The sequence below is a fragment of the Syngnathus acus genome, chromosome 21 (assembly GCF_901709675.1).
Source record: "Syngnathus acus chromosome 21, fSynAcu1.2, whole genome shotgun sequence".
NCBI classification, from domain to species: Eukaryota; Metazoa; Chordata; class Actinopteri; order Syngnathiformes; family Syngnathidae; genus Syngnathus; species Syngnathus acus.
Window position 1 is genome coordinate 98,285 of NC_051105.1, and position 15,406 is coordinate 113,690.

At 52.6% G+C, this 15,406-nt stretch overlaps 1 protein-coding gene across 2 annotated transcripts in view; it reads right to left on the reverse strand.

Annotated features, from left to right (window-relative positions):
- Window positions 1-15,406, reverse strand: part of LOC119139825 (titin-like) — a 116,565-nt gene that overhangs the window by 73,487 nt on the left and 27,672 nt on the right. For both annotated transcript variants that reach the window (XM_037280826.1, XM_037280825.1), the window contains 38 exons: window positions 15,132-15,182; window positions 14,568-14,972; window positions 13,601-13,879; window positions 12,993-13,262; window positions 12,784-12,923; window positions 12,547-12,673; window positions 11,943-12,209; window positions 11,583-11,849; window positions 11,134-11,397; window positions 10,920-11,059; window positions 10,708-10,834; window positions 9,890-10,156; window positions 9,150-9,416; window positions 8,750-9,016; window positions 8,345-8,484; window positions 7,916-8,042; window positions 7,672-7,814; window positions 6,818-6,941; window positions 6,478-6,744; window positions 6,074-6,171; window positions 5,831-5,999; window positions 5,407-5,676; window positions 5,055-5,321; window positions 4,697-4,975; window positions 4,202-4,610; window positions 4,000-4,124; window positions 3,650-3,916; window positions 3,290-3,559; window positions 2,913-3,212; window positions 2,533-2,835; window positions 2,267-2,454; window positions 2,078-2,192; window positions 1,716-2,003; window positions 1,412-1,563; window positions 1,142-1,289; window positions 808-985; window positions 475-596; window positions 83-370 (listed from right to left, as the gene is read on the reverse strand). In XM_037280826.1, coding sequence (XP_037136721.1) covers window positions 83-370; window positions 475-596; window positions 808-985; window positions 1,142-1,289; window positions 1,412-1,563; window positions 1,716-2,003; window positions 2,078-2,192; window positions 2,267-2,454; window positions 2,533-2,835; window positions 2,913-3,212; window positions 3,290-3,559; window positions 3,650-3,916; window positions 4,000-4,124; window positions 4,202-4,610; window positions 4,697-4,975; window positions 5,055-5,321; window positions 5,407-5,676; window positions 5,831-5,999; window positions 6,074-6,171; window positions 6,478-6,744; window positions 6,818-6,941; window positions 7,672-7,814; window positions 7,916-8,042; window positions 8,345-8,484; window positions 8,750-9,016; window positions 9,150-9,416; window positions 9,890-10,156; window positions 10,708-10,834; window positions 10,920-11,059; window positions 11,134-11,397; window positions 11,583-11,849; window positions 11,943-12,209; window positions 12,547-12,673; window positions 12,784-12,923; window positions 12,993-13,262; window positions 13,601-13,879; window positions 14,568-14,972; window positions 15,132-15,182 — 8,175 coding nt within the window. The remainder of the gene's footprint in view (window positions 1-82; window positions 371-474; window positions 597-807; window positions 986-1,141; window positions 1,290-1,411; window positions 1,564-1,715; window positions 2,004-2,077; window positions 2,193-2,266; window positions 2,455-2,532; window positions 2,836-2,912; window positions 3,213-3,289; window positions 3,560-3,649; window positions 3,917-3,999; window positions 4,125-4,201; window positions 4,611-4,696; window positions 4,976-5,054; window positions 5,322-5,406; window positions 5,677-5,830; window positions 6,000-6,073; window positions 6,172-6,477; window positions 6,745-6,817; window positions 6,942-7,671; window positions 7,815-7,915; window positions 8,043-8,344; window positions 8,485-8,749; window positions 9,017-9,149; window positions 9,417-9,889; window positions 10,157-10,707; window positions 10,835-10,919; window positions 11,060-11,133; window positions 11,398-11,582; window positions 11,850-11,942; window positions 12,210-12,546; window positions 12,674-12,783; window positions 12,924-12,992; window positions 13,263-13,600; window positions 13,880-14,567; window positions 14,973-15,131; window positions 15,183-15,406) is intronic.

Here is a 15,406-nt window from a genome sequence, read left to right on the forward strand (position 1 = left end):
AGCATGATTCTGAATGTCCATGCTAACAGCTATGACTGATGCACTTGTACGGGTAAGTGGCTAACTCTTGAGCGACACGCACCGAGAATGTTGACATCGACAGTAGCCGTCGCACGTCCGCAGGTATTGACAGCTTCAATTATGTAGATGGCGCTGTCGCTTCTGGTTGTGGTGGCAATAGACAACTTGGAGTGCCCCGGCTGGGTGTCGATGACAACGCGGTCGTCGGCCCGCAGGACCAGGTCGGCCTTGGTCCACTTGATGCGCGGATCTGGCTTTCCTTTGACGTCGGCAGGGAGTTCAATTTTGCTGCCGGCTCTGGCGGTGACGCCGGCCAACAGCTTCACATCCAGCTGAATCTCTGGAGGTTCTGTTGGGTATTTAAAGAAAGTCAACCACAGCAATATGCAAGCTGATTTCGCGTTTGCGTAGACTTTTGGACATTAAATTCGGACTCCACCACTCGAGCCAAACCTTTAGCATCGACAGCCTGGATCTCGTCAGTAGCCTTGCAGGGTCGACTAGCTCCTAATTTGTTGAGCGCTCGGACTCGGTATGCATACCACTGCCCTTCGATCAGACCGGTGACCTGAAACCTAGTAGTGCAAAGATCAGGTGAGACGTGGCGACTCAGAACACACACACACACACACACGCACACACACACGCACACACACACGCACACACACACACACGCGCACACACGCGCGCACGCACGCACACACACGCACACACACGCACACACACGCACACACACGCACACACACGCACATCAGAAATAAGCCCTGAAAGGATGTCTAGACCTACTTCAGCTCTTGAACAGGATCGGAGCAGGGCTCCCACTTGTCGGTTCCACGTTGACACTTATCCACCACATAGCCTTTGATGTGGGAGCCACCGTCATACTTTGGAGGCTCCCAGGACAGAAAGATGCCCTTGCTGCTCTTGTCCCGCCACTTCAGATTTTCGGGAGGATCTGGTACAGCTGAAGCGAGGTTGTAGGAACTCATCAGAATGCTCTTGTTTTCTAGTTTGGCTTTTAGCGGCATATTCTCCTGCTCTTCAATTTCTTAGCAGCCAGCGCACCTTTAGCTACATGAGAGAATACACCCCTTAATGCGTCAAGTGCATAATCACTCACTGGCAGGAGACGAGACATTGACGGGCTCGTCGATATAGGACGGCTCTCCCGCTCCGCATTTATTGCAGGCAGCGACACTGAACAGGTACTCCTTCCCTTCAATTACATCCGTCACTGTGTGCTCAAGGTCCAGGATTCCGGTGGCCACCTGGCATAGAATACCAAAAAGTCAAGGGAAAGAAGACGGCCGTTGGACTCCAATACATCGTAATTGCATTGTATCATTTTGCAAATGTACTGGCAGTAAACCCAATGAAGCACTTTGGCTACCTTTGCCCAGGTCTTACGAGACACTTCTCTCTTCTCAATCTGGTAGTGTGTGACAGGACTTCCTCCGTCGTGCTCAGGAGCCTCCCACATCAAGTGGACATGGTGTCTGGTCACCTCGGCCACCTTGAAGTCTTTAGGAGCACTGGGGCATGCTGGGGAATTCAAGAGGCATTAAAAGTCAACCTTACAAAGAAAAACAACCGGAATACTGTGCACGTTGGCCGTCAGCCATGACACACACGCACACACACACACACGCGCGCACACACACACACGCACGCCAAAAAATAAACAGATCCATTACCGATAACATTGACATCAATCTCTCCAGAGACAGAGGACATATCATTTTCGAGCTGTACAGTGTAGGTCCCTTTGTCCGGACGGACACTTGGTGTAACTTTAAGCTCTGCATACGAGGGCTTCGTGACCACAGAAGCACGCTTCTCTGCTGACGTCAGCTCCTTCTCTTCAAACGTCCATTTGGCGGTGGGAGTTGGGTACCCAGTGATGGGAACTCTGATGGCGAGAGGCTGAGGGACAATGACTTCCAAGCCATTCCTGAAGGCACTCAGCTCCATGGTCGGACCCACTGCCGGGAACAAAAGGAATTTTACTGAGCACCCCAAATTGGCCTGCTCATCTTTTTGGCTCTAACGTTCATACCGTGAGGATCGTCGGCAAGAAGCGGGCCGAGTTGCTCCGCTGGATCGGAGATACCGGCGGCATTCTCAGCACAAACTCGATAAAGGTACTTGGAACCGTGTTTTAGTCCAGATACCTAAACAAAGAGGATCACTTTGCTGAGATTCTCAATGAAACGAGACAAACGAGGTGACAGGAGGAGCTCCGTACCCGGTAGAAGAGGTCTGCACAAAGTCGAGCATTGCAGCGTAGCCACTTGTCTGTGCCATCCTCGCACTTCTCGATGATGTAGCCAGTGATGATACTGCCGCCGTTGCTGGCAGGCGTCTCCCAGGTGAGCGAGACAGTGTCCTTGGTTTGGTCGTTGAAGTTCAGGTTGAGGGGCGGGCTTGGTCTCTCTGCAAGACATTCAGGTCGCAGGCAAATGAGACGTACGTCACGAGCGACGACGGCCGCCGGTGTCAAACGTCACCCACCGATGGGATCCATGATCTTGACGGGTTTGGTGGCAGCGCTGGGTTTGCCGAGGCCGGCCTTGTTCTCGGCTCGCACTCTGAAGATATACTCCTTGTTCTCGACCACGTCGTTGAGACTGGCCGAGCGTTCGCCGGCCCCGCAGGACATGCACGCCTCCCACTTTACCGACGTCCTGTCACGGAGCTCGATCACGTAGCCGGTGATCTCTGAGCCGCCGTCAAACAGAGGAGGCTCCCAGATGACGGTGGCACCAAATCTGTTCACCGCACTGACATCTACATTCTCCGGTGCATCGGGAACATCTGACGGGAGACAAAGTCTTTACTAAGGTTTTCCTCTTGATACGATGGATCACATGCCTGCCTGCCCGCTCGCTCACCAAATTTATTCTTGGCCTGAACGGCGTCTTCAGTGACAACGTGGGGTCCACTCCCAACACGATTTCTGGCGCAGACTCTGAACAGGTACCAGGAATCCTTTTGGAGGCCACTAACACAGTACTCAGGTGCATCAGCGCGGTCTGTCGCCACCGTCCAGGCCTTGCGCTTGACATCGCGCCTCTCGACCGTATAGGACGTGATTTTGCTGCCGCCGTCACTCTCGGGCTCCTCCCAGGCCAAACTGACTTCACCGTCGACAGTGTCGGTGACCCTCAGGTTCTTGACGGGTCCGGGTACGTCTGCCGAGTAGCGATGGACGTTAAAAAAAATCCAGCGCGGTAAACCCAAATGAATCAAGCAATCCACTGAATCTCACCAATCACATCCAGGTTAACGAAGGCCGCATCCTCTCCGTGCTTGTTCCGAATGACCACCTTGTACTTGCCCTGGTCTTCTTTGGTGGGACTTTTAAGGCGGTACACTGTCTTGTCAACTGAGGTGTCAATGTTCTGGGGCAGTAGACTGGCGCCGTCGAAGAACCACTCTACATCTGCCCGAGGGTAGGCATCGTAGGGTACCGTAATGACAAAGGGCTTGCCGACATCCGTTATCAGGTTCTGGTTTGTGGTTTTAATCTTTGGAGGAGCTGCAAAAGCAGACAACCAAGTTTCATTTGGTTCTGGCATGAATGATTGCAGAGTCAGTCAGTCGTGTGGTGCAGTGTGGTGTGACTCACCCGCCAGCTCCAACTTAGCTCGAGCATCTTTGTCTTTGGCAACGATCCTGTACTCGCCCTGATCTCGAGGTCGGAGCTCACACACCTGCAGTCTGTGAACTTTACCCTCGCTGATCATCTGGTATTTGTCTCCTTGGATCATGATCATGTTGTTTCTCATCCACTTCACCTCCACTCTGTCCTTGTTGAGCTCCGCCTCAAACACCACATCTGAACCGGGAGGCTCCATAGTGTCCTGAGGCGGTCTGATGATCTCTACTGGGGTTTCTTTCGGAGGAAAAACGTCATGCGAGAAGATTTATAAAAAAAATTAAAAAAATACTTTTTTGAAGGAATGAAACAAAACATACCTTCAACAAATAGTCTGGCTCTGGTTCTCTTCTCTTCCACGCCACAGGCGTATTCACATTCATCTTCTGGTCTGCACGTCTTGACGACGAGCCTGCACGTCTTACCTTCCCTCTCGGTGAGATATCTGAAGGGATATGCAGGCTTCCATAAACACGCTTGAAAAAACACCTTTGGTGTCACCAGTCATTTGAGGGCGGGTACCTCGGCCCTTCTTGAATCTCTCGGCCATTCCTGTACCACTTGACGGTGGCCTTCTCTTTGGATAACTTGCAGGTGAACTCTGCATCCTCAAACTCGGTGACCGTCTGGTCTTTGAGTTGTGCAGTGAAGTCCGTCGGGGCCTCGCTGATGATCAATTCGGCCGCGCACTTGTCTTCGCCGACTTCAGCGCTGTATTCGCCCTCGTCCTCCATGACGCAGTCCTTGATGGTGAGCGTGTGGTGGAGACCTTCGCTTCTGTAGATGATGCGTTTGCTGAGCTCCACCTCCTGGCCAGCCTTCAGCCATCTCACCGTCGCCTTGGGTCGGTTCACCTTGCACACAAAACTGATGGTCTTCTTTTCCTGGGTTTCAATGTCCTCTATAGGCACCAGGAACTTGGGCTTCTCCTCTGTAGATGAATTTCTTGGGGTTAGGTTTATTATTGCATTTCACAATTAGCCATTGTTTTGTGTTTGCGTGGATTTGGTCTTTTACCAGTAACTCTCGCGCAGGCTGAGCACTTGGCGTGCTCTCCTCTGTGATTGGTCAGGCCGACAGTGTATTCGGCCTCGTCTATCTTGCGAGCGTCCCGAATCCTCAGGGAGAAGACGTTGTCTCTCTGAGCCACCATGTACTTGCTGCTCTCAAATATGGTCTCCTGGTTCTTTTGCCACTTGGCCTTTGCACCTTCAGTGTTGCTCTCGCAGTTGAAGACAATCTCGGTTCCCTCTTTGACTTCTGTGTCTCTGATGGGTGTGATGATCCTCAGTTTTTCTGCAATCGAGGACAGACTGTGCGTCACGGCCGTGGTCAGAGGGTCAGGGATAACGAGGGGAGAGCAAATGAGTCTCACCGATCACCAAGAGATCAGCAGAGGCTTGAACACTGCCAATGAGGACCATGTAACCTCCCTCATCCTTCAGCTCACAATTTTTCACAACGAGAGCTCGTCTTTTTCCTTGGCTGACAATCTGGTATTTGTCCCCGCTTATGACCTCCTTCTCCCCTCTCAACCATTTCACATCATAGGTTTCTTTGGAGACTGAGCAGACAAACTCAGCCTTCTCTCCTTCCACAACTTCCTGGTTCTGCGGTCTGGCGATAAAATCGGCAGCAAGTTCTGGGGGGGGGGAGCAAAAGGACACGCTTGCTGCTGTTCTTTCATTCGTCCAAGATCTGGTCCTGGAGCAGGATGTGTGTCGTACCATTCAGTTTCAGGACAGCAGCTGTCTTGACAACGGGACTCAGTCTGCAGTTGTATTCACCGGCATCCTCCATCCTCAAGTCCTGGATGATCAGGATCCGTTTACGACCATCCGCGATCTGCTCGTAGCGGCCGCCCTCCGGAAGTTCTCGGTCTCCTTGGTACCAGGTCACCTGAGCCCCGGGCTTGGAGACCTCGCAGATCATCTTAACGCTGTCTGTCTCGGTGCCCTCGACGTTGGACAGGTTCTTGGTGAACCTGGCAGCCTCCTCTGTAGTTAAAAATAAATAAATAAATAAATAAATAAATAAAATCACTTGAGGGTGAGGAAGCAAACAGTTTTTCTTTTGTTCCTTTCTTGCCAGGCTGTAAAGTGCAAATGGCAATCACACTGAACTAAAGCCATGGAGGTGGAGGATCCTCACCAATGACAGTCAGCATGCCGGAGCTCTTTGACGTCCTTGCGTCACACTCGTATTCCGCTTCGTCATCCATGGCAGACTTGTGAATGATCAGGATCCTCTGAAGCCCCTTGGCCGTAATCTCGTACTTCTTTCCTTTTTTTATCTCGCAGCCATCCTTGAACCAGCAAACCTAAGGGAGGGATCGCAAACGTTGCTCAGCGGAGAGCGCGGTCAGCCAAAATCAGGAAAGCAAAGCGTTCAAACCTTAGCGGACTGTCGGGATACTTGGCATTCAAACTTGGCAGATTCTTTCTCTCGGACCTCAACATTTTGCAGAGGCTTGATGAACTCCACGTGAGGCGCTGAGGGCACAAAATGACCATGACGTGTCAGGCCGAGATGGACAGCATTTTCTCCTCGTGGTGGTAATTGTATCGATGGATGACGTGTTATTTGTTGCGATTGTGTTGATCCTTTCTATCGGCGAGTACTGTCACTGCGTCTCACAGCTTGTTAGTTTTGTCCTGCAGGACTTTTGCTTCTATTCGGCCATTCTGCCTGAAGCTCACACACAGGAACGTCTCTAGAAATTGTCTTCCCTGCGCGGCACTCGCTTCTAGCTGGAATATTACACGTCAAAGCTCAAGAAATTCCAAAACAGTCCTTACGTATGACGTCGAGGAAGCAGGACGTCCTAAAGTCCTTGGCGTCACATGTGTACGTTTTAATGTCGTCCAGGTTGCAGTCGTGGATCACCAGCGCCCTCTTTCGCCCATCGACGATCACGTTGTATTTCTTGGTCTTATGCATTCCCTGTCCCTCCTTGAACCATTCAACTTGCGCATTCTCTCTGGAGACCTCGCACTCCAGAGTGGCCGTGGCCTCCTCCTCCACTGTCTGGTCCTCCAGAGGCTTGGTGAACTCCACCGGAGGCTCTGAAGGCACACGCCAAAACCTGAGCGCCGAGTGCAAAAGCAGAGACGGAGGTCAGGAGCGAGCGTCGTTCACCTCTGACTATGAGCTGAGCCTGAGTCTGGAAGTCCTTGGCGGTCAATCTGACGGGGCCCGCCTCTGACAGCTTCACGTCTTGAACCGTCAGCGCGTGAATCCGGCCATCTGCTCGAGTCTTCACCTGCAGGAACCAAACTATGGGAGTCGCGTGCATTTCCAGTTTGGTCAACCCCTCCGACTGGACGATGGCGGCTGCAATCTGATGCGACTTTGGAGGCTCAACTTAAAGTTGGGGAGTTTAAGCGTAAAGATTGTCGAGTTCAAGAGTTTTAGTTTGAGCTTGACGTTAGAGACTTGGGGAAGTGAAAGCTGGGGCATTCTCTTATTCGTTGTCGCCGTATCCATTCTTCCATATGGATACTATATCAACTCAGCTCAACTTAGTAGGACAAAAACATTACAACTATTTATAGAGCACTTTAGAAACACCCATTCTGTTGTTGTACATGGATGGAGTAAAAAAAAAAAAAAAAAAATGTTGCGTCAACAACGACGGGGGAAAAGACTAACTCCAAAGCCTTGACCCGCCCGCGGTGCTTTCCTGTATGTAGTCTGTTTGGTCTGTTCTCTTCCACTAGCAGTAAAGAAGGAAAAGCAAATTTTAGGTTGAACGTTTCGAGGGTGTCGCAATGAGTTTAAACACACAGTGTCACGAGCGAGACAAAAGCGCTCGCTCGCTCACAAGACCTTTGACGTCGTAGCGGCTGAAGCTCCATATCAGGGAGCCTGGAGGGCTAGTGTGAGATTAGTCAGTTATTTTTAACCTCAGCACAGAGCTCAGAGACAAAAGGGGCAAAGGTGTCTTTTGACGCGCAGTTGACAAAAGCTGGCAAAAGTATTGGGCGTCCTACCCGCTCGCCGTCCTCCATCTTGTTCCCTGCCAGGAACCACTCTACCACGATGCCTTCGTAGGACAGCTCGCAGCAGAAGGTGGCCGTCTCTCCGGCCGTCACAGTGGCGTCCTTCAGTGGTCGCAGCAAGCTGATGGCTCGAGCTGGGGAAGGCGAGGGCGGACGGACGGGCGCTTCAGTGTCCAATCTCTTCAGATAAGGCAGCAGCGGCCTTTGTGAGTGGCTCTCGCTTTAGCGTGCTCACCTTTCACTCGCAGCTGAGCGTTTGTTTTGGCGTTGCCCGCTGAGAAGTCCACGCCTCCCGCCATGTCCATACGGACGTTGTAGAGGATAAGGAGATGCTTGGGGCCCTCTGCCTTGATATCCACATCCTGACGGGAGACAAACAGTCCATTCGTTTTGCTTCCATTGGGACCGTACAACTAGCTCATCAACATTCTTGGTGTCTACTGCATGTATATGGAAATTTCTACCACCGCATTTTAGTGACAGAAAATGCACAATGTGAAATGCACCCTTTGTTTGAATAAAGTTGGATTGTACCTCGTGATATAGGGCTAGGGCTTTTACAAAACGATTATTTTCAAGGCCTGTGGGGTGAATCAAAGCAAAAAGTGGCTTTTCAGCCCCTTCCACCTCAATTTGCCAACGTGAACAAAAGGTGAAGGCTTACGGCCGACGGGTGCAAAGCTTCTCCTCTCAGCTTCCAGTGTCCCTCCACATCCTCGTCGGAAAGCTCCGTCTCAAACTTGGCCGTCTCCGTCTCGGTGACCTCCACGCTGTACAGGGGACGCACCACCTTGATGTCACGATCTGGAAGGCAAACACGAGACAGACGACAATGTCAACGTGACAGAAGGAAGCCCGTGGGGTAAAAGGCAAACCAGATGGGGGGGGGCAAAACAAAAGGCTAAAGGGGCAACAACCGCTTTGCAATACAATAACAGTCAGACAGAATCTTGACGTAGGGTTAGGGTTAGATTCCGTTGATTCCGAGGCCTTTCCATTGGTGCGGAGACCTAGAAAGCACCAAAGTGAAGGACGAAGAGCTCGGCCACTGCACTCCATTTGGTCTTACCTTCAATTTGGAGATACGCTTCCGTCCTGTCGGAGCCGCAGTCGCACGCGTATTCTCCCGTGTCGCTCTTCTCGGCCTTACGCAGAATCAGAATTCGGTTTTTGCCTTCGCCGGTGACGCTGACGTTCTTGGAGGGTGTGAGGTCCTTCCCGTCCTTGAACCATTTGACGTCGGCCGCCGCCTTGCTCAGTTGGCACACCAGCTTCACTTGGTCCTTCTCCACTGCTGTGTAGTTCTGCAGCTTGCTGGTGAAATATGGGTCGCCCTCTGAGGGGGAAGGACACGGAAGGACGGCTTTTGGAGGTTTGTGTGGCAAATATTGACGTCCCAAACACGCCGCCTCAGTCGACTATTTGACGACTCTGCTAATCTCGGAAAGGATACGGTGTGGGGTACTGACCGATGACGGTGAGCATGGCGTTGACGCTCTTGTCGGCGGCCTCCACCTTGATCATGGCCGTGTCGTCGAGGGCAACCTCCTTGAAGGCCAGCATATGGACCGCGCCGCGGTCCGTCATGTGGATGGCCTTTGCCGGGTGAAGTCGCACGTCGTTCTTGTACCAGACCACAGGGATGTTTTCGTGCGAGAGCTCCACGCTGAACTCGGCCGTTTCGCGCTCCTTCACCGTCACGTCCTTGATGGGCTTGAGGAACTCCAGGCGGATTCCTGTGGCGAGAGCGCAACGGTTGAAGATGGCGCGTGCCGCGAGCCCGACGCATTTCCATGGTTAGTACAGGAGAGCAAACGCATTTGTGAAATGATTCCACTTGTTTTGGACAAACGATTATTGATCAGCTAAGGAATGAAGTTTAGCTAACCGCTACATGACAAAGGCAAATGGTCTTGCGCTTATTCGCCGCTTCTTTACACGTGGAGCGTCTGTGGGCCACGGGCCACACTTTTTTCATTTGCTCTCCGGGAAGGTCGGCAAACACAATTGTACTCGCGCTGTAGCTGCTGCCATGGCGTAACTCACACGGCGACCGACCGCTCGCAAATGGTTACCGTGGTCAAGAAAAGCTTCATTTTCGGTGGAGCAGTAGCCGCGACCGCCGAGGCCATCCTCTTTTGGCGAGTCGGACCGAGCAGCGCGACGACAAGCCAAATGGTTCTGTCGCGTGGGACAGGCGAGGGCTCACCTTGGATGGCCAGTTTTCCGCTGGTCCTCTTGTCTTCCGCCTCAAACACGTACTTGGCCTCGTCGTCGTAGGTGGCCGAGCGAATCAGCAGCGCGTACGAGTTGCCGTCTCGGATGATCTCGTACTTGTCGTCGCTCCCCAGCTCCTGGGAATCCTTCAACCAACGGAAGGATTTGGGCGCTCGGGACACTTCCAGCTCGAATCGGGCGGAGTCCTTCTCGAACACGTGCACGTCGCTCAGCGGCATCAGGAAGTTGAGCGGAAGTTCTGACCAAGCGGGCGGACAAAGAAAAAGGCGTCACGGTCCGGGAATGGAGAGGAACCCTAACCTCTGCCCTTTCAGTCTAACTGCCACCAGAGAGTCATCTGGGAGGCAAAAATGGGCAAAAAGCGAACGAAGGATGGCAACCGGACTCCTGTTGCAGTGTTGGAGGACTTTCGTCCTTTCTCCAGACGTCCTTTCAAAATATCACTTTGCTATCTTGGGGTCTTGCGGTGAGCTTGCGATCGGATTTGTTTTTCATGACTCGATTTCATTTTAAAGGAGTTTTTGATCAATAAAGGACCCATTAAGATGAGCCTCTCTATTTCGAAAGTAGAGCAAAGGAAAGCGACAATGAAGTTGGATTGCGTCCTCGTGTAGAGAGACGGCAAATGCGAACAAAAGAATTTCCGCAGCCGGAAATGAAGAAGGTGGACTGCTTCAGAAATACCGAAGACTCTCCAGTTCAATTTTGGATGATAGTTCTCCGAAAACAAAGACGAGCCCAGTCGGCCGAATTGAACTTTGCAGATTTCAGAGAATGTGGTGGATTCACCTTTGACTTTCAGGTTGGCGGCGCACTTGGCATTTCCGGCGGAATAAGCCACCTCACCGCTCATGGGCACTTTGCAGTTGTACAGGATGAGCGTGTGCTTGCCTCCCTCTTCAATGATGTCCACATCCTGCCCGTTTCAAAATGGTGCCACTCAATAAGCGAGCCAGACAACAAAGGAGCACACGCCGGGCGAGCAAGAGAGAGGTGCTCACAGAGGAAGCGCTCAGAACTTCTCCGTTCAGCAGCCACTGGCCGTGGACGTCGTCCTCAGAGATCTCCGCCTCAAACCGAGCCGTTTCGCCGTCAAAGAGCTCCACGCCGTAAATAGGTCGAAGCAGCTTGATGACGCGAGCTGCCAGGGAGGCCAAAAGTGAAGACGCTCGGCCCAGGCAAAGTCCACCGAGGGAGGCGACAATTTGCTTTTACCTTCCACAGTGAGGTCGGCGACCGTCTTGTCGGTCCCGCAGTCGCAGGTATACTTTCCTTGACTGCTCCGCTCCACCTTCATCAAGACCAAAGACCTGCGAGTTGCCTCGGATTGAATGAGCACCGTCTTGGAAGCCATCATCTCCTTCTCTTGGTGATACCAAATCACGGGGACGTCTTTGTTGAGCTCACAGTCCATAGAGACCTGCTCTTTCTCAGTGGCCGTGTAGTCTTGGAGTTTCACCACAAAGACGGCGTCGCCCTCTAGAACAACACCGTCGATTCATCGATTAAAGGCGGCCGGCGCCATGAAAGCCTGCCCTTCTCCCGGACTCTGGTTGCTCTGCCACCTCCGCAGAATGGGTCGTCAAGCACCCAAAGACCGGGCTCCGTCCCGCCCCACGCGCCCCGCCCCAGCCAGCACCTCTTGATGGGACAGGTGACATTACCTATGACCGTCAGCTTTGCTGACGTGCTTATTCCCTTGGCCTCGGCCTTAATCTGGCAGGTGTCATCCAACGTCAACGTGTTCATTTCCAGAGCGTGTTTCTTTCCTTCCACGTGCACGATCACCGTTCTGCTCACGTGGAGCTTGACTTCGTTTCGGTACCAGACCACCGGTACGTCGTCGTGAGTCAACTCCAGCTCAAAGCGAGCCGTTTTGCCTTCTTTGACCGTCTGGTCCTCCAGCGGCTTGACAATCTTAAGCCTCAAGCCTGGAACAGAACAGGAAGAGCCGCGCCCGCCCGCACGCCCGCCCGTTAAGGAGGCGGCCCGCTCCAAGCGCCCGACGGCGAACCGAGACTTACCTTCCACCGAAAGCCGAGCCGTGGATTTGTGATCCAAAACTTGGATGGAGTACTCGGACTCGTCGTCAAACTCACAGCTGTTTATGATCAGCATGTGCTTGTTTCCGTCTTCGATGATCTCGTATTTGGGGCCTGGGGCCACGATTTCCGTGCCCCGGAACCACATGGCCTTGGATACTTGCTTGGTGAGGGTGCATTCAAACTTTGCTTGTTTCTTTTCGGGAACTGAAACGTCCTTCAGAGGCTCCACAAAGCCCATTTCGATCTCTGCAAGGTTTCTCTGGGTTATTGACGTGCTATTTTCTCCATGCAAACGCTCAGCATCCAATCCAATGGAATCGCGAGAATGCTTTTCTTGTCATTGTACAACAGAGACGCAAACTGAGAGCGCGGCGCCTCCGGAGGTGCAAGACATGAGCATCGATTGGTGGAGGACTGGACTCAAGAGAGGAGCACGCATGCATGCACGCGTACAGTCATACACGCATACAGTCATACAGGCATACACGCATACAGGCATACACGCATACAGGCATACACGCATACAGGCATACAGGCATACACTAATACAGGCATACAGGCAAAGTTTGGATTGCGGCCATACCTTTGACAGTCAGCATGGCACTGGTGATGGCGTTTAAAGCCTGGTAGGACACTTCGCCCGCTTGATCCAACTGGACGTTCTTCAAACTCAGGAAGCGTTTGTTGCCATCGGCTTTAATGTCGCACATCTAAAAACGCGTTTGGCCCATTTATTTTTCAATTTGAAACACCACGAGTAGCACGCTGGCAATGTTTGGCAGACGGGGCTGCGTCTGGCCACCAAGACGTGGCGACTCACCGGGGATCTGCTGAGCACTTGTCCCTTGAGCTTCCATTCGCCAACGATGTCGTCCTCTGAGATTTCCGTGTCAAACTTGGCTTCTTCCTTTTCCACCACTTCCACACTCGCCAGCGGTTTGAGGATTTGCGCCTCACGCTCTGCACACAAGCACATCAAAGAGCTCATTCAAGGTGACGGTGTACGTTGCCACAACGTGGGCCACGCACCTCCCAGAGTCAGTTTGGCCAAGTATTTGCGGTCCTCCACGGCAAAGGTGTATTCCGACACGTCGTCAGGCTGACAGTTGTTGATGGTGAGCTGCATGCTGACGCCGTCCTTGCTGATCTCCACCTTGTCGGAAGGCGTGAGCTCCGTGTCGCCTTTTAGCCACTTCCAGTTGGGGGTGTCCTTGAAGAGTTGACACCTGAAGGTGGCGCTGGATCTGGGTTTCACGTGCTGGTCCCTCAGGGGCTTCACCAACCAGTCTTTGATCACCTCTGAGCAGCACAAGGGACAAAAATGAGGCTCACACTGTAACCTAAAAAGGACTCCAAACGCAGCATTGTGAAACTCGGGGCTCGTTTGCCGAGCGTCTGTGTCGCGTTGCGGCAGGCGCAAAAGCAGAAGAAAGAGGGAGGGAGTCACAGGCAGGCTCTGACATCCCGTCTTCATCGAGATGGCTCAAGGAAAGAAGTAGGAGTAGAAAAGGAGTAGAAAGCCCTGGTCAGAGCTGCAGTGAGCAGACACGCCGCCGCCGAGGGACGTGTCCGCTCTTCAACCTTTCCGAGGACACGTTTGGAAGCTGAAAGGCATTAGCCGCGGGCGTCCTTCTCACCGGTGACTTTGACGTTGGTGCTGGTCGTGATGCCGTCCGGCGCGTCCACCTCACACGAGTAGACGCCGCTGTCTTCCTCGAGGGCGTTCTGGATGGTGACGGCATGCTGCAAGCCGATGATGTTGATGGCCAACTTGCCGGCCTGTCTCTTCAGTTTGACGCCATCGCGCTTCCAGATGACGTCCCTCTCCTTGTTGAGCTCACAGGTCAGGTACATGGGCTGACCCTTGGTGCACGACGTCTCTGCTTCCAACTCTTTGACCCACTTCACAGGCAGCTCTGCACAAAAGTTAAAGTTAAAAAGTTAAAGTCCCAATGATCGTCACACACACCTGGGTGTGGTGAAATTTGTCCTCTGCATTTAACCCATCCCCGTGTGATTTTAATCCATCCCCTGGGGGAGAGGGGAGCAGTGAGCAGCAGCGGTGCCGCGCTCGGGAATCAGTTGGTGATCTAACCCCCCAATTCCAACCCTTAATGCTGAGTGCCAAGCAGGGAGGCAATGGGTCCCATTTTTATAGTCTTTGGTATGACCCGGCCGGGGTTTGAACCCACAACCTTCCAGTCTCAGGGCGGACACTCTACCACTAGGCCACTGAGATCCAAGGACAACATCTTGGAATGCACACGCTCAATTTGCCAAGGCAAAAGGTGACTTGCAAGTCCACATGTTGACTTTTGTGCCTTGAGCACCATGTTTTTGCAGGTTTGAGAGCAAAACCTGGGCCGTGGCCTGGAGACTGCTTTCTATGTGGCTTGGAAGCCACCCCTGTACACGACCGAGACCGCATTGACTTTAAGACGTCGTCAGTTGACGATTGGCCAATTGAACGGCGGTCTAGACACTTGGAGTGCCAGTTACAAAAATTCACGGCCGGCCTGGGAACAATTGAAGACTGGAAATTGTTGCCGAATACTTTTCTGTGCTTCTCCAAAGTCTAAAGAAGGAGAAGATCTGTGAGCTCACCTTCAACAACAAGTTTAGCGGTGCAGGTGATCTCCCTTCCGGCATTCTTGGCAACGCAGGTGTACTCTCCGGTGTCCGACAGCTGCACGTCTTTGACCACCATCTTGCGGTCTTTGCCGTCCGAGGTGAACTTGTACTTGGGGCCCTCACGCAGGTTGCAGCCATCCTTAACCCAAGAGGTGACAGCGGTGGACGGCGACACCTGGCACTCAAACACGGCCGAAGAGCCAATGGACTCGGCCTCCTGCAGCACAATGTCCACCAGCTTCTTGATGAACTTGAGCGGCACCGCTTTGAGTTTGAATCCTCCAAAAGGCTCCTCCGGCGGAGAGGGGCCTTTACCACCGCCGCCGGGCCGCAGGCCTCGACCCCGACCGCCATCCCCGGGAGAGGGTGTTAGTCTCACTGCAAAAGCAGATTGAAAAATACGTGGGTGGGGTAAGATATGGGACGCAAGGCAACCAGTGGGGGCAAATGTCGATTCGTTCAAGCCAAAAAATCAAGAGTTTCAATCAAAGAGTCTTATGGAAGAGAAACCGAAAAGGGACGCATATCAGTTCTCACCGCCAAAGCCTCGTCCTCGTCCTTTGGGAGGTTCCTCCGCTGGTTTGCCATCTGGACAAGTGATGGAAAAATGTTCTGTCACAAAATCATCTTTTGCTCTTCCTCTAGTCAAATTGTTCTGCTCAAACACAACAATGACAACACGAATTCTTTCAAGAATGTCTTTCATGATGGGGGAATAGAAATAGGACGAGGATGATGACGACAACATTTAGGAGTCGTGTGATGATGATGATGATGATGCATCAGGTGACCCAAGAGTGTGTGATGAGGAT